This window comes from Coloeus monedula, assembly GCF_965178545.1.
Source record: "Coloeus monedula genome assembly, chromosome: 21".
Lineage (NCBI taxonomy): Eukaryota > Metazoa > Chordata > Aves > Passeriformes > Corvidae > Coloeus > Coloeus monedula.
In genome coordinates this window covers 3,864,726-3,884,314 of record NC_138801.1, presented here as the reverse complement: position 1 = coordinate 3,884,314, position 19,589 = coordinate 3,864,726, and the positions used below count along the sequence as shown (strand labels likewise).

The window sequence follows — 19,589 nt, the reverse complement described above, 5'->3', positions numbered from 1 at the left end:
GGAACGCCGACCCGCGCTTGGGTTCCGGAGCGGAGGGGGGGGGGGCGGGGGGGACGGCTCCGGAGTTCCGGGGCTGGGTGGTCGCGGGGTGACCCCCGCCACACACGGGTGTGTCCCCGGGGCCACATGGCCCCCATCCCCCCGGAGCCGCCCCTTGGCCGCCGGGGCTGGCGCACGCTGCGGAGAAGCCGCGGGCATTGCGCAAGGCGGCCGCGCTCCAGCTGCCGGTGCGGCCGCGGCCCCCCGCTCCGAGGCTGCTTTGTTTGCTCAAAGCCTGTTTGCTCAGAGGCTGATTTTGCTCTTCCCTTCCGCTCCACGTGATGCCTTGGGCCGAAAACTCGCCCTGCTCGGCGCGGAGACCGCGGCTCCTCCAGCATGACCGTCAGCTTGGCGCTGCGGGCGCTCGTGATGCTCCCGCTGGGGCTGTGCTGGCCGCCGCTCCCAGAGGTGAGTGTGACCTCCAGAACAGCCCTTCCAGGAACGCTTCGGTGTTTCTAAGAAAAGTTAAAAAAAATAAAAAAAAAAAAAAAAAAAAAAAAGAAGAAGAGGAGACGACAGGATTCTAAGCCAAACTGCGTCCGAGCTCACTAATCACGAAGATAAAGCTGTTTCCTCTGGGTGGCTGTTGTGCAGCCCGTGCTTAGCGCGGAGTGAAGCCACGAGAACTTGGCTCTGGGACTTGCTGAGCTGTTTGCTGGCGTTCCTTCCAGGTTAGGTCCAGAGAAGGGCTAGTCTTGTATCCATTTGTTTTTCGTGAAAAAAATGTAAAGCTCTTCTTCTTCTTGCAGAAATTCCTCAGCGCTTTGGATGTGGAAGATGTTCTCTCTTACTTTGGAACCAGCTCAGTGCCTGATGGTATGCAGGGCTCAAGTCCTTCTTCGGTTTAGAGCACATCTGTCAGTTGATTTCCAGTCCTGGGTGTTTGATAGTGCTGAGAACACTGATTAACAGCCCCTGGTCTGACAAGCATTTGGTGTTCTTGAGTCCCAGTGCAAGTGAGACAATCTGGGTTTCAGTGTGAGAGTGGCTGAAGAGCTGGGTCAGAGTGTAAAATCTGCTGAAGGAGATGTGTTCAATCTCTTTGCATATTTCTGCTGCAGTCCCCACTCTCTGCATTGGTGTTTTTCTATGATCTTCTAATGAAAGCTTTAGACTAAGGGTAACTCTAAATACTTGTTAATTTTTTTTTAAGATAAATGCACAAAGAGATTTGAATTCTAGGTCTGGATTGATGATAGTTCAGAATAAAGATATGTTTTGGAGTCTCAAATCCCTAAAGGAGGGGTATTGTCTCCTTTTGAATTCACCTAGTGCTCATCCCAGTGTCTTTTTCTGGATTGTAATTCCCACTCAGTAATAGGTAAAATCTGCAGGAATGAAACTGTCTCAGCCTTTTTTAGATGAACTGTTCTCCTTAGTGAGAGAGCAAAAGCAGCAATAAATGCAGTGCTGTGTGTTCCCAGTCAGATTATCCTCACTTTGGAATACCCAAAAGCACAGGAATTCTCTGACTGTTGACACCATGACCCCAAGAGGCCACGGTTGGCGTTTGTAGGGTATTTTTCCTGGGGAGATAGACCTTACACTGTGGTTTTGTGTATCACCATTTCTCATAACTGCTTCCCTTGTTCTGATCTTGTTTCATTTCTTTCAGTACCTGAGTTTGTTGTGGCTGAGCCAACTTGCCCTTGTAAAGAGGAACATTTTGGGCTGAGGCCCTGTCGGGTCCAGCATTGCTCCATCCAGGCCTGGGGCCAGCTCTATGCCTTCGAATTTCTAGAGGACCACGCCCTCCTTTCCTCCTCCTTTGTGAGCAGCCAGGTGGTGAACTCTTCCTTTATTTTACTGAAGAGATTCCCAGGGAACTGCTTTGCAGGTGGAAAGCCCCTGCAGCCTCCTGGGGCCACGTGCAGGGTCACCTTCTGTGAAGGGCAGCTGGTGAGTATGAGCTGAAGGAGCCTTTGGAGGGTGGCAGCTTCATGCCCCAAACGTGTGAAGCATCCACTGAATGAATCTTTGCCATCTCCATGGATAGCAAATGTCTTTGGAAAAACTCAGAGGTGGAATTTAATCTCCTTTAGCAAGGACTTGTCACCGTGGGTGAGGAGAAGATTCACATCAGGCCAGTCAGGAGCAAAGATGTGGCTCTGCTGAGGGACCTTGGCTTCTCCAACCCTCACATCCTGTTCAAAAGTGCTGCAAGAGAGGCAAAGCCAGCGAGAGGTAACAGACATGGGGAGGGAGCCCTGCTGGAAGAGCTGTCTCCAGGGGGATTGCTTCCATGAGCTCAGAGGAAAAATTGGTGTTCACAAATACATGAGTAGACTCAAAAACATTTCTCACCTTGCTGAGGTGTGCCCAGTGTGTTTGATGTGGGTGGTTGTTATTTTGATAGCACAGGTGTGTTGTTAAAGCTGCTGACAGGTGGAAGACACCAACAGAAGTGGGAAACCCGAGCTGGCCCCTGGAGAAGGGGACTCACAGCTGTGTTATTGCAGCCTTTGGGGAAAGGGAGTGGATCTGTAGGATCTTTTATGGTGCCTTTGAACCTCCCCGTGCCCTTTTGTGCTGTTCAGCAGGGTGGGCTCCTCCTCGCCTGCAGAAGAGGGCTGAGGCAGCTGTCAAACATCTGGAGCTGATGGTGGTGGCAGGGCCAGATGTTTACTTGTACCACAAAGAGGACACGGAGCGATACATCCTGGCCAACCTGAACATTGTGAGTGGCTCTGTGGTGCTGCCCCAGAGTGGGCTCCAGGCTGTGTCCCAGGCAGCACCTCTGGGAGGGCACTCTCAGGGTGGTTGGGGTCGCCTGTCCCTGGTGCAGAGCTCATGTGCAAGGCATTGCTCTGTGCTTCCCTAGGCACAAAATTCCCCAAATTCCCTTGCACAAGGAGCTGCATGAGTAAAAGAAGATCTTAGAGGATTTAAAACCCACGTAGAAAATGTAGCTCTGAGTTTCATAACTAATGTTGCAACTCACATAAAGAAAGTTGCTTTCAGGGGGATTGAGCTAAATCCACTGAATCAATCTCATATTTTACATTTCAGTGTTTTATTTCTATTGCATAATTTTCATGTCTCCCTTTGCTATTATTAAGAACTTGGCTTGGCATTTTCAGTGTGTGTACTGCAGAAAAAGTCTTTGGCGTTCGCTCCCCTCTGAAACTTTTCATGCAGATTCTTCTCTCTGCTTCAGAGTGTCTGACAAATCCAACCTCATCTCTCGACAGGCTTATTCACATTTGTATGTGTTAACATTTGCATATGTTAATGTTGTAGTTACCTTTGTAGTGAGTGCAGCCCAGTTCCTGGGGAACAGCGAGTGGGAGTCCCCAAACCCCTTCTTTACTGACTCCTTTCTGTCTCTTCTCAGGGAGCAGAGCTGCTCAGAGATGCCTCACTGGGGGCTCATTTCAGGGTTCACCTCATGCAAATGCTGGTTTTGAGAGAGCCAGAGGTAAGGAGAGGGCTGTGTTTGAGTGTTGTCCAAGCTCAAGGCTGTTTGGAATGTGCCAACGTGTGCCTTCCCTCCAGGCAGAGCTGAACATCACAACCAACATCACCTCCTCCCTCATCAGCGTCTGTGAGTGGAGCAAGAGGGTGAACCCCCAGAACGACTCTGACCCCCAGCATGCTGACATTGTCCTCTACATCACCAGGTGCTGAGCTCCCTGCCCTGGGAGGGACTGGGAAATAGGATTAGGTCATTTCATTCAGTTCTGCTTGTCTGAGGACATCTGGATTTTTTAATGGGGAATCATCATAAATTTTGAGCAGTGGGCACTTGTGGGACCCTATTGCTGCCATCTTGCCCCAGGGAACTCCATGTGTCAAAAGAAAGGTAGCTGGATTCCAGACCAGGAAAGCTCAGATCAATTCAGCTGAATGCCTAAACCTGACTTTCCTTGCCGTGGGGGTTCTTTGCTCTTTCCTCTCTGTGTCTCCCTTACTTTAGGTTTGACCTGGAGTTGCCTGATGGGAACAAGGAGCTTCGTGGAGTGACTCAGTTAGGAGGAGTGTGCTCCTCCTTCTGGAGCTGTGTGATTACCCAGGACACTGGCTTTGACCTTGGAGTCACCATAGCCCATGAGATTGGGCACAGGTCAGTAGGAAACTGCCAGAGCAGCTCAGGAGGTTTTTTTCAGGTAAACACATCCTCCAGTTCAAGGAAAAAAGCAAAAGGACCCCTTGACATAAAAGGGAATTCCCCATAGATTATTCTAAACCTTTTGGTCATGGTCATGGATTATTTTAGAAAGAGTTCCTTGCATTTCTTGCATTCCTGCAAGCTCTGTGACAATTAGTAGCTGCAAAGGGGAGAGAAGCCCTTTGTGACAACAGTAGAAGGAAGGGCTGCAGAGGGAGCTCAGTACTTGCTTAGAGAAGAGAGGCTCTGAGGGAATGCAGCCTCTGGGTTTCTTCTCCTCAGGGCTCTGTGCTGCTTCTGTTACAGCCTTGGAATTGCCCACGATGGTGAGGGGAATCTGTGCAGCAGCAGTGGTTACATCATGGGCTCAGCAGGAAACCACAACAGCATCGACCTCACCTGGTCTCCGTGCAGTCGGGAGCAGTTCCTGGCCCTTGTCAGGTAAGGGAATGGTTGAGTTCTTCAGTTCCCTGTGCTGGGAGCTTAGGAGAGAAAACCTCAAAGAATAAAAAAAAAAAAATTACTGAAAAATGAGGAACAGTGAAAAGCTTGGGGTTTGTTTATCTCTTAGCACTTGTTGCTGAGGTTAAACCCAGTTTTTGCTTTGCGTAGCTGGAAGTGGCTTTGGTTGGTGCCTGACGTGCCTGGGCTGGGGTGGATTTCTCAGACACTGGCTCAGCCTGCACATTTTATTTACACCATCAGAGCATCCAGGCTCAGACAGGCACTGCAGGCTGTGTGCTGGCTGGGTGCAGGACAGGAATGGGATAGAACTCCAGCAGCAGGGAACTCTGAGCATCTCCAGGCAGCTGCTGCAACTAAATCCATCCCAGCCCACAGCGAGCATGTGTTGTCTGGGAAAGCAGCAGCCAACTCCCAGAGTGAAACTCAGCACAAGTTTGCAAACATGTCATTGTCCTCACTACCCACAGCTGGGAAAGTGATATTCCTCATGTTTCTATCAGTACAGGCCAAACAAGCTGCTTGAATGACCTGCCGGACATGGACGGCAGCATCCCGGGGTGGAAGCCTGGCTTGTACTACGGAGCAGATGAGCAATGTAAAATAGCCTTTGGGAGTGTGGCCACAGCTTGCACCTTTGCTGACAGCAATGTTGTAGGTAGAAAGTTTGTCTGTTTTGCTAAGGGCAGCAGGGAAACGTTCAGGAGCCAAAATTCGGGGAAAGGGGGCTGGCAGCATTTTTATTCTGAAGGGACTGAAGGTGCTTTTCTGCCACAGATTTCTTGGCAAGGCTTTAAAAATGTTTCCCTTCTTTCCATCACTTCCTTCCTCCACATAAATCTCCTGTAAGGTTTGCACAGTTGGGTGCTGTTGTGCACAGCTGGCCTGGCAGTGCTGGGTGCACCCACCCAGGGTCCTGCCTTGGGGAATTCTTGTTCACTGGATTCCTCCAGCTTCCCCACCACAGCTCAAATCCCTTTGTCTGGGAAACACAGCATGTTTAATAGCTGCCATCTGGACATGTTTTGTTAATGAGGAAACACTAAGGTGGGTGAAACTTTAATTGCTTCAGTTGATCATCTTCCAGCATTACAGCTGGTGATCACTACAGTGATGGTCTTTTGACTTGCCCACAGCTTTTGCCCAATAGCAGGAAAAATGAGGGAACTTGCACTGTTGGGTGTCTGTGAGAAAAGCTGGAACATGCACTATTTAGACTTTTGGGGCTGCTGTGTTGTTGAGCCTGACTCCCTGATTTTCTTGTCACACCAGGACATCTGTAAAGTTCTCTCATGCCATGTACAACCGGCAGACAAATCCAGCTGTACTCGGCTTCTGGTTCCCCTCCTGGATGGAACTGAGTGTGGGATCAACAAGGTAAGGAGGCTCCCACCAGCAGTGGGTGTGGTGCTGTGGAGCTCAGACAGTGAAGCTTTGTCAGTGTCTGGAGGGTACCTGGCACTTGCTGCCCCTCGGCCAGGGAGCTAAAACCAGTCATAACCTGGTACCATTATGTCCTGATCGTGCTGTTTCCACCTTGTCTTTATCTCTGGAGTTGCTTTGCAGTTCTATAGCCTGATATCTGAGCTCTCCTTCAACTTGAAATGACCTGCCTGCTCTGTTTTTTAACCCCAACCTCATGTTAGACCCTAATTAGGCATGGGACTCTTCAACCTCTAGCGAGAAGCTGCCTCATTTACCTTGGGATTCTCTGTTACTGGGCTGCCAAAGATGGGGACTTGTGCCAACCAAAAGGTTGGCCCTGCTGGGTTCACTGCTGCCAGTTCTCTGTGTTCTTGTGTGTTCTTGGTCCTAGTGGTGCTCCAAGGGTCAGTGCAGTTCTCTGGAGGAGCTGAACCCCATGGCTGTGGTCCATGGGCACTGGTCTGCCTGGAGCCCCCTCTCCCCGTGCTCCCGCAGCTGCGGCGGGGGGGTCGTGGTGAGGCAGCGCTTCTGTAACAACCCCAGGTGAGAGTGGGGACCTGGCTGTCCTCAGGGCCTCGGGGCTGAGTCTTCCTCTTTGCTTGGGACAATCCTGCCTCTGTTGAGGAATTCTGTCATTTCCAGGCCTGCTTTTGGGGGGCAGGAGTGCCACGGTGCCAGCGTGCAAGCAGAGATGTGCAATACACAGGTAATGGAGCTCGACATCATCTGAACTTCTCTTTGAACCTTTTGAGGGCTGTGTGTTTTGTGACTGTCCTTCCCACAGCTGGCTGTTCTGGGAAAGAGGACTAAAGATCTGGTGTACAGCCTCCATCTGTCTGACAGCACGAGAGGTATTTGTGCCACTGAAGGCAGCAGGATTATTGGATAGCATTGTTCACATGTAATGAAGCATTTTCTCTATGCCCCCATAGCAGGACAGATGCTGAGAAAACAGTGACTCACAATGATGGTTTTCTTCAGAGGGACTTTCTTGTATGGTTCCTGTTTTCCTTATCTATTTATTTTGTATAAATAGCAAAGATATCAGCTTCCAAGCACAATTCTCTGCATATCCTGCAGCCTCCCTTTAAAGTGGTTTTCTTTCTTGGCACTGTTTGGGTGTTTTACTTAGCAACCACTGCGTTTTGCCTTTAGCTAGAGGGTTAAATGCTGCTTAGGACCCTGTGCTCAGTCACTTCCTTTCCTTACACAACAATCTCTCTGGGATCCAGGCCTGTCTGATGACCCAGCAGGACTTCATGGCTGAACAGTGTGCAGCAACAAATTTAAAGCCACTGTACCTTGATGTAGAAACACCCTCCTTTTATACCTGGACTTCTGCTCTTGGCTTTGCCAAAGGTAAGGAGTGTCTGAAACCTCAGTTTGTGCAGGGAGTGCTCATGCACCTGTCTGTACTTTGGAGTTGAAAGGCTGTTCCACTGTTTTAGTTTTCACATGAAACCTGGGTACTCTCTGACAGATCATAGAATCCCAGATTGGTTTGGGTTGGAAGGGACCTTAAAACTCATCTCATCCCACCATGGCAGGGACACCTTCCACTATCCCAGGTTGCTCCAAGCCCTGTCCAACCTGGCCTTGGACACTGCCAGGGATGGGAGTCCACAACTTCTCTGGGCTTTTTCCCATTGCTGATGAGCAGCCACGTGCCTTCCTGAAAGAGTAACTCCTTCCTTGTGCCTGCTGCTCCAGGGGACCTGCTCTGCAAGCACATGTGCAGGGCTGTGGGGAAGGAGTTCATGGTGAGCCGTGGGGACAATTTCCTGGATGGAACCAGGTGTGAGCAGGATGACACGGAGCACCACGGGGATCTCCATCTGTGTGTGATGGGGAGATGCAGAGTAAGTGACTGGGGAGTCCAGGTGAACCCCTGACAGGTGATCTGCACCAAAGGAGTCAGGGGAAGTCGTGCTAGGAAAAAACACAGTGCCCCAAACAACAGAGCGAGCTCTTCTCAGAAGAGAGTTTTGTTCTTGGTGTGTTGGATGGAGTCCAAAAATCTACTGATCTGTCTGTGCATCCAATGCCCTCTAGATAAGACATTCTGCTAATTATGCAGTAAACACACAGGGCTATTCACCCCTAAGCCAAGAAGCAATTGGTTTATGTGTTGGTGGAGGAGACCTCATGAGCTGCTCAGTTTGCCTGCTGTAATTAGCCCCACAAAATGTCTTGGAGGCAAGTTCCATGACTTGAATTACTGGGCCAGTGGCAAGATAAGGAGCAAAACCTGGGGATCACAAGTCGACAGATTGATTTTTGGAATATCACTGATCAAAACTGGAGTTTTTTTCCTGGGTTGGACCTGAGGAAGGCATTCTTTCCTGATGACCTTGGATACAACTCCCCCGCGCCGTCTGCATTTTAGGAACTGCTCGGAGCTGACCCGGCTGGATGCTTTCTGTTGTTTCTTTACATTCCCAGAATACTCTTTGTAAATTTTATGTTTTTCTCATTATCCTCGTGCTCACCGTGTTTTGTGAAGTGTTTCCCCCCATGAACAGCAGAGGGTGTAGGCACAACCTGTTCTGATTTTGGCTGTTTTATTGGCAGCAGTGATAAATATGCATGTTATGGCAGCTTCCAAAGCCTGGGATCAGTGCCTCCAGCATAAATTCAGCAGTTGCATATGTTTTGCTGTTAAGCCTGCTGAGATCCTCCTGTAGCTTTGTGTAAATTAGTCTTGTTCGTGGGAATGGGGATAGAATCTCTCTTCTGAGTTCCATGGGACTGAAGGATGTGAGCTAGGTTTGGCTTTGGGAGTTTGGGGAGCTAAAGATTCCTTCAGAACCTGCCATTCATGTTTACTGTCCCCCTGGGCTTTTGTTTTTTTCCTCCCTCCCCCCCTCCCTCCCTCCAGAAAGAGTTCATAGAAGAGAGCACAGAGCTTTGGGTTTAGGTCACAGGAGAGATCTTTTTGGGCTGCTTCTTATGGGAAAGAAAATGTCACAGTTACTGAGAGCTGTGCTCTCAGCTAAGACCTCCCAGTCCCTGGCTTTGCACGCTGCTGCCCAGTGGTAGGTCTAGGTACAAACTGCATCTTTTTCTTCAATGTCTTCCTAAACCCAAATTGCAAAGGGAAAGGGCAGTTTCAGGAATTCACGCAATGTTGCTTTTGCTCACTTGTTTTCTCGGAGCAGGCCAGGCTGACAGACTCTCCCCTCTGCTCAGGCATTCGGGTGTGACGGCCAGATGGGCTCCAGGAAGGTCATGGATCCCTGCAAGGTCTGTGGGGGTGATAACTCCACTTGCACCCAAGCGAGTGGATCCTACACAGAAGGAAAAGCTCAAGGTGTGTAGCCCTCCCCCTCAGGCTCTGCATTGTGCTGCTGTTTGTGTGCTGCACGTTTGTGTGCAGAGTCAGTGTTCACAATCTTCTGTATGTGACTTCTCCCTTCTGCTTCTGCTTAATTTTATTTTATGGAGGGTATGGAGATGGATTTTGGGTGGTCCAATGGAGTGAGGTAGCTCTCGTGTAGGCAGAGTGCTTTTTTGGTCAGAATTCTCTGGATGTGGATCAGAAATGTAACTGTTTGGGAAGCCCAGCAAATTGTTGGGAGCTGGGGGTAATATCAGATCATAGAATCATAAATATCCCGAGCTGGAAGGGATCCACAAGGATCATTGGGTCCAACTCCTGGCCCTGTACAGGACATCCCAACAATCCCACCACATCCCTGAGGGTGTTGTTCGTGCTTCCTGAGATGTTCAATGTCCATTTGGGAACTGGTCTGGCTCTTGCAGTGTCACCTTGAGATATTAGCAGAAAACCTAAAAAGAACCACAGAAAGGTGAGAACAGGACACAGAATCCAGCTCAGTTGTGTTTGCTGTGTCACCATCACCGTGTTCAAGCTGAGGAGCAGGGTCAGTGTGAATTCAGGAGTTGAGCTGCAATCTCTAGCCTTCCCAACAGAGGTTCAGTGCTGGAAGGTGACCACATCTTCCTCCTTTCCACCCTTCTAGAGTACGTGACATTTCTCTCCCTGCCCTACAACACCACCTCGGTCCATGTTGCCAACAGGAGGCCTCTCTTCACACACCTGGGTGAGTGGAATGAAAAGGAGAGGAGGGGATGCAGGCAGGGCTGAAAGGAGCTTGTGCCAACAAAGAAATGGAATTCTTGGTGCTGCGTTTTGCTCGTGGGATGCTCTCCAGTGGGAAGCTGCAGAAGACACGCTCCTTGGGATGCCCAACTTGGGCCAAACTGGTTCCTACCAAGTGGGCAGCCAGTAGCTGCCAGCACCAGGGGATCCTGGTGACCACACCTTGTCTCTTAACATCACTGCTCCTCCAGCTGTGAAGGTTAAAGGCGAGTATGTGGTGGCTGGAAAAGGAAAAATCTCACAGAATGTCACCTACCCGTCAGTTCTGGAGGACAACCAGATCAAATACCAAGTGTTTCTCACCAAGGACAACCTGCCAAGCCTGGAGGAGATCCATGTGGATGGGCCAACACAGGAAGAAATTGAAATACAGGTACATTAAAGCAGCAGAGCTGGAAGGGGGCCAGGCAGAAGTGGGCAGGTTTGGGTGGCTTTGCTGCAGAACCCAGGTGTGGTGGATTCAGGTGACTTTGTGTCCAAGGCTGGGGGAGATGGTGTTCACTGGAGAGTGATAGTATTGCTTTTCTGGGGAATGGCTGGGGCTTCCTGCAGGCTTCCTGCAGGTCTGGGGGTGATTGTGTGGGGGAAACCCACACCGAGTTAAACCTTCTGCTTGGTTTAATCATTTTCAGTGCCCAGAATTCACAGGGTGAGTGCTCTGACTGCATCTGCCCGGGGCTGAGGCATTGCAGTGAGGCTCAGGGTTGGATGGAAAGAAGGGGGATTGGCTGCTCCTTCCTCCATCCTAAGGAATAAATCCAAGTTTTCTTGTGCATTGACCACAGTTTTTCCTTGCCCAGGTCTACAGGAGGTACACAAAAGAATATGGCAATGTCACCAACCCAGACATCACCTTCAGCTACTTCGTCCCCAGGGAGAACCTGACCTATCTGTGGATTCCTCAGCAGGGCCCATGTTCAGTGACCTGTGGGGAAGGTGAGGCAGCAGGACTCAGTCTTCACTTTTTATGGAGACTTCTGGTTTGGTCTGAACTGAATTTAAAAGCAGAGTGCTGGAAATGATTGCTGCAGTTGCCGGTGTTAAACTGAACCAAAGAAAAACGTGGTGGAGCTTTTGAATTAAATGAACAAATCAGCAAATGGGCTGAATCCTCAGAATGATACTGAAAATGTTTGATTGTGGAGAGGATTTTTAAACAGGTTTTAACTGAACTCTTGGTTTTAAGACTAAATAATTTTCTCAGATTTTTCAAAGTTCTTGAAGACTGTAATCTGAAGTTGGCTAAACATCAGAAATCTGAGACCAAGGGGGTATCTGGTGTCTAACTAAAGCCTCAGAGCTAATTATGAAACTTCCTTCTTAGAATTCTATTCCTGTGCCATGGCTAATCCTTTCTGTCTCCCTAAAGGAATCATAATGCAGATTGTAACAGTTCACTCTGATAGATGGCCTGACATCTCGTTTACCAGATAATTCAGATGACACTGTCAGGCCTCTCAAGACTTCTGTGATGAGGATTTAGAAAATGCATTAATGAATATTTATGGAAGTCAATCTTTACAACTAGTTATGCCTGGAGAGCTTTTCTCCAGCAAATCCCCCAGGGAACTGAAGTAAAGAGCTCAGAATGCTCCAGAGCCTCCAGCTAATGCAATCACAAACAGGAAAAAAAAAAAAAAAAGAGAAAGTCAGGACTTAAAATAACAGAAAGTTGAGAATCTGGGCTGGAATTGCACCTTGAGAGCTGTAAGTGGTGCACAGGCCCTCCTTAGCAATGGTCGTTATTTGAAAACAAGGAGGGTGGAGCAAAGAGAAGGTTGCTGATTGATTCTGGACATTTGGTGCTCAGGGCTCTCATGCTGCCTGAGATTCAGGAATGCCTGGCTCTCCTGTAGCCCAGTCCTTGAAAGGAGACTCCTTTTAGCTTTGCTTGTAATTTCTTTGAGTCTGACTTTTCATCTGCTTTGCTTTTTAGGTTCGTTATCGTTTCAAATCTTCTTTAGAGCTGTAGCTTATGAATATTTCATTCCTTGCCTGCTGCAGGCACTGGAAGTCTCCAGTTTCTCTGCCAGCATCTCTAGCCTGGTTTTGGCTGTTGATGATGCCTTTGAGGAGGTTGGTGCTGTCTGAGCACAAAGGCTGTGTGATGATATTACCTGGTCATTTGTACACAATGGCATTTAAAACCAGCTCCTCCTAGAGCTTATTTGCTGTCCCTCATCAGTCAGATCATTAGAAGTAATTTGTTTCAAATTATGATTGATATCCTTGTTCTTTCAAACAGCCGGTTTAGCGCAACCCTTCCATTTTGGGGATTATCAATCAAACTTCTCCTCTGCTGGGGTGCTCACCTTGGAAAATCACTTTAAAACTCTTGAGGGAGGTTATGTCACAAAGAAGGGGTTTGTGTGTTTACAGAAGTCTGTATTCCCACACACCCCATTTTCTTACACAGGTGATTGAGTGAAGCAAAATCTCTGCATGTTCCTACCATAGCAGAGGGGAGCTGTTCACTCTGGTTATAACTTTCATTTCCTTTTCCTTTTGTATCCCAGGGGTGCTCCCAGTGGTTCATGTGTGCTTTGATCAGACCAGGAATGAAGTAGCAGAGGATCAGTGGTGTCTGGAGCTGCCCCAGCCCCTCCCAGAGCACAAGCCCTGTGCCATGGAGCCGTGCCTGTACAGGTTGGTGTTCCTGGGAGCTCAGCTGAGTTCCTGCTTTTCTCTGCCACTTAACCCAGGCTTTGCATTCGTGTTGTGCAAGGTGGAAAAAGAGAGAAGTATGAAGTGGTTTCCTCATAATTACAATGGGGTAGCAGATCCCAAACCATGTTCTGTCTTTCCTGGTCCCATGAGGTAATTGAGATGTCAGCTGAAGGATTGGGAAATAGTCCTTCCAATGTTTTACAGTAATCTGCTAAATGGAGATACTCTGAGGGCGTGGCCAAAAGGAGATGGCTCTCACATCCTCTCCAAGATGGTGCCAACAAGGAGGGTTGACCCTTGTGTTGTTTATTCTGGAAGGAGGACCAAGGGCCAAGCCTGCCCAGACACTGCCCTCACAGACGTTTTAGTGTTCAATCAAAAGTGATCACACTGTGAACTATAGCTCCTTAGCTTAGGTGCTTTTAGTCCTTGACAGCTGTCAGTGAAAGGACTTAAACTGTCCTCTCAGTCACATCCAGACAAAGCTCTTGAAACAGAGAAGCTGAATCCTCTGCATGAGCCATTTCTGTAACCAGTGTCCTGAGTAATGAACCTCCCTGATCCAGGTGGGAAACAGAGCGATGCCATTGCCTCCCATTTAGGTGGAAGATGTCTCAGAGAGATGAATGCTCTGCTGTCTGTGGGACTGGAGTTGCCCAGCAGAACCTGACCTGTGTGCAGTTCCATGATGGCCTGGAGACTGTGGTGGATGACAGCTTGTGCCCAGCAGAAGAAAAACCCCTCTCCCTTGTGCCATGTGTGGTCAATGTGTGCCCTTTGGGCTGGGACAAAGTGAGTTTGCTGGCTTGGCTTTTCAGGAACCTCACTGTGAGCTTTGTGCTTTTATCCACCAGTTAAGAACCACCAGCTTACTCCTGGAGCCCGGAGGGTGGTTTGCACCACTGCTCTGCCCAGTTAAAGCTTCATCCTGTCACTTTAGGCAGCTCCATCCCTCTTTAATTAAGCTGCTGGATGCCTCAGTTCATCATGGTGGTTTGTTTAGGGCAGCTGTTTTTTGCTCTGTTCTGAGGAGGAAGATGCACACTTACATCAGCCTCTGGAGTCACCTGGGCACATCCAGCTGGAAAATCGGACTGTGTATGTCTGGAGCCCTGTAGCTGGGGAGTGTTCTGTCTCCTGTGGTAGAGGTGAGGCCTTTCTGTGCTGCAGGGAAATGTTGCTTGGCTCTAGGTGTGATTTCAGTGCCTGGGAGCCTCGGGGACCTGATCTTTCCCCCTCTACAGTTCTAAGTGTAGCTGTGTTCACAATTATTTTGGAAGGGGCAAGGAGACCTGGCTCAGACAGAACAATTTAGAGGGTGGTCTGGCTGCTGCTGTGCTTCAGAGCTGGGGTGATGAGTGCAGTAAGAGTGCCATGGCTTGGGCAGAGTTTGCTTGGTTTGTACACACAGATGTGACACTTCTGACTTACTTTCAACCCTTGCACATCCAAACCACGCAGTCAGATTGCTTCCCTTCCTAGGTAAGGCTCAGCTGCGCTATGTTTGTGTGGCTTTTGACACCAAAGAAGAAACCCAGGAGGAAAACTGTCAGCCAGTGCCAAAGCCAGAGAGCAGGGTGGAAGTCTGTGATCTCAACCCCTGCCCACCAAGGTAAAGCAGTTACCAGGAGACAACGAGCCAGTGAGGGGTCTTCCTTCCTCTCTCTGTCTCCAGGGACATGGTAAAGGAAGGGTCAAGCTGCTCTCCCCTTCTTTGGAAGCAAAGCCAGCTGCAAAAACTGTAGCACTGCTCCATATCAGCAAACTCAGAGTTTTTCCTGGGCTGGTACATCTCAGACAGAAATTAAGTGTAGTCCTCAGAGTCTGACTCCAGAGTAAAACCAAAAACCTCTCAATCCCTTATTACTCTGGGAAGCAGGAACAAATCCATAGCTGCAAAAGGTGGTGACACATTTGCCAGCTGTACAGTTTCCACAGAGCATCAAGGAAAGTAGCAAGAATTAAATACTCTCAGAATCTGGAATAGCTGCTCTGAAAACTGAAGGAAATGGATTGCACTTTCCTTAGGATTTGTGGTGAGCTCGCCCTGCCCTATTTGCTGTGGGACTGGAAAGCTACTGGAACTTTTTTTACAGGATGCCACTCCCAGGGCCTCTGGGTCTGATCCTGATCTGAGGGTTCAGTGGTGTGTGTGTTTTGGAGGGAGATAAGATTCTTTCGGCAGTTAAGCCTGTGTGTGTCACCCTGGGGAGGGCGGTGATGGACACAGAGGAAGATTCGGTGTGGATTTGAAATCTGTGGGCTCCTGGCAAAACAGGAATGCCCTCTGTATCCAACTCCAAACCTGCTCCAGGCTGCATTCCAAGTACCACAGAGAGTGTGAGGCAGAGAGTGAAGAAGGATTGAAGAGTGAGGGAGCTGCATTGCATTTTCTGCAGTGAGAGACAGGGTGGGGATTCATCACTAACTCACTTTTTCTCCTCACTGCCCTGCCAGGTGGAAGGTAACCCCAGCTGGGCCCTGCTCCTCCAGCTGTGGGCTGGGCTTAGCAGTGCAGCTGGTCACCTGTGTGCAGATCCTCCACGGCCAGGAGGTCTTGCAGGAGGAACATTTGTGTCCTGTGGCAGAGAAGCCCCTCACCAGTGTCCCCTGTGTCATCCGAACGTGCTCTTACGAGTGGAGCTTCAGCGAGTGGTCAGAGGTACCTGCTCCCCTTCAGTTTTCCAGCTCTTCCCTTCCCTGGAGGCTAAAGGGGAGAAGTACAACTTCTGCCTTGTCTGTTGGCTTCCCACAGAAATGCTAAACTGTTTCCAAGGATGTTTTCCATCCTTTCCACTGCCCTGTGTTTAGCAGCCGTAGGTTTGCTTCCCACCTTCCTCAGCTAAAGTTTTGGCTGCAGCCTAGAAATGGTTTTGGCATGTTTTCTCCTGGAATGCAGATATTTTTGGGACTTTTTTAGGAAGTGGTTCTGCAGTTTAAATATATAGTTTGGAAGATCCCCTGGGAGGTGGGGCATCTTAGAGCTGATGGAACAAGAGCACTGACAGGGCAAGTGGCAGAAGAACATCAGTGAATCCCCCCAGATCGTGCCTGAGCCTATCCATGCATTTATTTCCAAATACCAGCTGGAATGCAGGGATAAAAGCAGTTCTGTGGGTTTGTTCCTCTGCAGTGTTCAACATCCTGTGGGAATGGCATTCAGACCAGGCAGGATTTCTGCCTCAGCTCTCTGACCCACAAGCCCGTGAACCCCCTTTTCTGCCGGCGCTTCCCCAAGGCCATCGTGGTGCGTGGCTGCTCCGCAGGGCCCTGTCCTGAGCAGGAGGGACCCGTGTCCCCTGGGGCAGAGCTGCAGCCAGTGACACCAGCCACACACCTGACAGGAGCTGCAGCTGGCACAGACCACAGACACAAGGACCTGGATGTCCCTCTGTCTGCTGCGCCCCGGGAGCCGACAAAACCTGGTGGAGGTGAGGAGGACACGGCCAAAAGGTGCTTCCTGTGTGCAGCTGGGCTGTGGTGATCCTGCTGCCAGCCAGGGACAGCAGCATGGGAGGGAATACATCTGGCTGGGAGGGAAACCCTGCTGTTCCAGCATGTCCATGGTACCTGAGCTAGGAGCAATGCCTTGCTTCCCTGTGCTTCCCAAACCTCTTCTGACTTGGGAGCCTGTGGGACAGCAGCTCAAGGCTTCAGGGAGTGTTTAGACAACACTCTCAGGCACATGGTGTTATTCCTGGGGTAGTCCTGTGCAGGGCCAGGAATTGGATTCCATGATCCTTGTGGGTCCCTTCCAACTCAGGATGTTCTGTGGTTCTGGGATTCTGGGATTCTATGACTCTTCCAGTGCTTTACCCAGAAGATGTGACTTTGTCTGTTCATTGTGCCACGGAGGGAATTGCCTTCCCGTAGTTCCTTCTGGGTGTGTTTCTCACCTGTCTCTGCTGTCCAGGTGTGTGTGGAAACCTCTTTCTCAATGCCACTGGGATCATCAACATGACAGGCATGGAGAGCAGGGACTGCACGGTGGCCATCGGGCGTCCCCTGAGGGAAGAGATCTCAGTGACCATCCTGGAGAGCTCCCTCAACTGCACTGCAGGTACTGCCTGGAGCTCTGGGATCCAGCCTGGCCCTCTGGCAAATCTGCACCTCTTCTGGTGCCCTGAAGAATTCTGGTTGCCTCAGAGCCTTTGTAATCTCTGAAACCATTTCACTGATTTTTTCTGTTCTACCAAGTTGTTGCCAGATGGAACAAAATGAAGATGCTGCTTGTCCTCCCCTCACACAGTGGCTTCTTACCTGTTCTGTTGATAGATATGAGATGAAAGGAACTTATGGGGTTAAAGAAGCTGCTTGTTTTGGCCTGTTATAAAACCAGTGTACCCTCTAGCTGGAATCAACACAGTTAGATTAGTTAACTGGCCTGTTCTCATGACAGATTTTGATAAGATAGAAACAAGATGCAGAAATTACTTGATTCCAGACCTGTATAAGAGAGACTGGCTTTTACTTCAAATAAAAGTGTTTCTAGGCCCTGTGCTCATCCGTTCCAGGTGAGGTCCTGCTGTTTTCTGGGCGAATGATGTGGCGGACAGGCTGCAGGAAGCTCCCTCTGTCACTGATAAATTCCAGAACCAACACACTGATTGTGAAACAGCGTGTTGTGCTGCCAGGAAACGGGGTCATTCTGCAGTACAACAGCAGAACTGCAGCCAAAAAATATTACCAAGGTACTGTACTGAGAGCTTTGCTCTTGCTGTAGATTAAGGCTCACAGAGTTCCATGAATGGTGGTTGCCTATGGAAATCTATGGAAACCTTGCTTCATTTTTAGCAACTCACAAACCCCTTCTTGAGGAGTGTTGGAATTGGTATTAATTGTGGGCTACCCCTTTGTTTTAAAGGCAAACCCCAGACAGGTGTTCGCTGATGCTTGGAGGTTCCCAGATAAAAATCCCTAGATAAACTCTTCTGCCTGTGTTCAATTTAAATGATTTCCTTCTTGGAGATGCTGGATACTTCTCTAAACCATCTTCTCTTCTCCCTTTGCCCTGTCAGACTGTGACCAGCAGCTGTTTGGCCCCCAGGGTGAAGTAGTGAATCCTGTGCAGTTGCCTGATCAGAGGCAAGAGGTTGTGTGTCGGACCTTCATCACGGTGGCTCCGCGGCAGCGCATCTCCATCCGTGCCCTGAACACTGACCTGGGCCCTGAAGGCAACCAGACACACTTCAACTATATCCTGGTGAGGAGGCAGGAACCTCACTGGAATGATTTGGATGGGAACAAACCCATCCCTGTTAGAGATTTCCACCCAGATGCACAGTTCAGTCACAAATCAGGGACTCTGATCTCTGTTGTGTAAATGTAGATGGGAATGAGAATTTCTGATACCTACTGTATTTCTTCTAACCTTTGTAGCACAGCTTTTACCTGAGTGATCAATCTGCAAGTCTCCAGTATTTTTTTTTTTTTTGGTTTTTATTTCATCTGTAGCCTGCTGAGGTAAAATGGTTTGGTTTTTCCCCTTGCAGGTCCGAGATGTCAGCACCATGAAGACAGTGGTGTTCCATGGGAAGCAGCAATTCCTGTGGCAGTCAACAGGAAGCCAAGCTGAAATTGAATTCCATGAAAACGTTAAGGATCATAGAACCCATTTCTGGGCTGAATATCACGCTATTGAGCCCAAATAAAAGGGGCCAGAGCCACTGCACTGCCCAGTTAGTCACTGCTGCCTGCTCACTGCACACATTTAATCTTCTTGCAACTTCTTCCTCATCTGTTGAGTAGGAACAATATCTGCTGACTCCTTTGGGATCTCTGCATTGATAAAGATCATACAAAAGATGTGTAACCCCCAAATATTTAGCAAATCTTTCTCATACGGAGTTTCTGTCTGATTTGGTTGGCATTAATGCAGTTGACATGTCTGCAGGGGGTGACTTGGGCACTGGAGTGTCAGGGTGGGTCCTGCCTCTGTAATGTGGTGGGACCTTTTAGGAGAGTCATTTAATTTCTTGGTGGCCCAGTATAAACCTCTGTACACCACCAGTTACGTTTTAGCCCTTAAATTCACTCTTTTGCAGTGTAAATTCCCCTCAAAATTGAGGCACAGTGAAACTGTGGAATGGAATGAAGAAGGGAAAGATGAGCTGCCAGCACAAGGAGATGTGTGGGGAGGGCAGTGCCACCCTAGGACAGGTCACTCAAAGCTTGAATGTGTTCAGGAGTTGGCTGAGGTGAGGCACTGCTGGCCTGGGCAAGCCCTGGTGACAGCTGGCTTTATGTGGGAGGACTAAATGACATCCTGAAGTGCCTCCCCAGCCACCCTTTCTGTGGTTGTACTATTGCCTATCTGACAGTGATACCAGTACTTCTTTTCTATGAGAAAATAAAAGAATTCTGTCTCTTAATGCCAGGTTTGATGCCCGGTCTGACTTACTCAGATAAGAACAGTAGCTGTGCTATTAATCTGTATCTTCACTTGACAGGAACTGTGGTTGGGGCTGCATGGACAAGCTGTGGCAGGAAAAGGGATTTTAGAGCAGTGGCAAATATTCACATGAGCTTCATTTAAATGTATTTTTTAGTTGGTTTTTTTTTTTAATATCTTGGACATTGGACTGTGCTTTGGTCCAAATCTGTCATCCTCCTCAAAATCACAATATACTGCTTAAGGGGTCTTTTCTGCACCTGGAGCCTAGCTGAACACATCTGCACTTGCTCTTCACGCTGGATGCAATAAATGGTTCTGCCTGGGCAGTTTTAACCCTGCTCCTGCTTTCTCTCAGTTGGATTCTCTGACAT

General features: G+C 49.1%; 1 protein-coding gene across 3 annotated transcripts; it reads left to right on the top strand.

The window, feature by feature from the left end:
• Positions 1-110: 110 nt before the first annotated feature.
• Positions 111-19,283, top strand: ADAMTS13 (ADAM metallopeptidase with thrombospondin type 1 motif 13). Of its 3 annotated transcripts, none has more exons than XM_082295240.1 (29): positions 111-447; positions 789-855; positions 1,655-1,938; positions 2,082-2,223; positions 2,577-2,716; positions 3,374-3,457; positions 3,535-3,659; positions 3,956-4,102; positions 4,454-4,588; positions 5,113-5,263; positions 5,882-5,986; positions 6,426-6,577; positions 6,677-6,740; positions 7,267-7,393; positions 7,745-7,893; positions 9,224-9,344; positions 10,018-10,098; positions 10,349-10,530; positions 10,958-11,093; positions 12,674-12,803; positions 13,427-13,616; positions 13,858-13,972; positions 14,307-14,436; positions 15,282-15,486; positions 15,958-16,255; positions 16,738-16,884; positions 17,339-17,515; positions 17,843-18,027; positions 18,317-19,283. In XM_082295240.1, the coding sequence occupies exons 1-29, from the start codon at positions 376-378 to the stop codon at positions 18,473-18,475; spliced, it is 4,200 nt and encodes a 1,399-aa protein (XP_082151366.1). In that variant the 5' UTR covers positions 111-375; the 3' UTR covers positions 18,476-19,283. The 3 variants fall into 3 exon arrangements, with proteins under 3 accessions (XP_082151366.1, XP_082151365.1, XP_082151364.1); XM_082295239.1 differs by having other exon boundaries at positions 112-447; positions 2,580-2,716; positions 13,855-13,972; XM_082295238.1 differs by having other exon boundaries at positions 113-447; positions 13,855-13,972.
• The last annotated feature ends 306 nt before the right edge of the window (positions 19,284-19,589 follow it).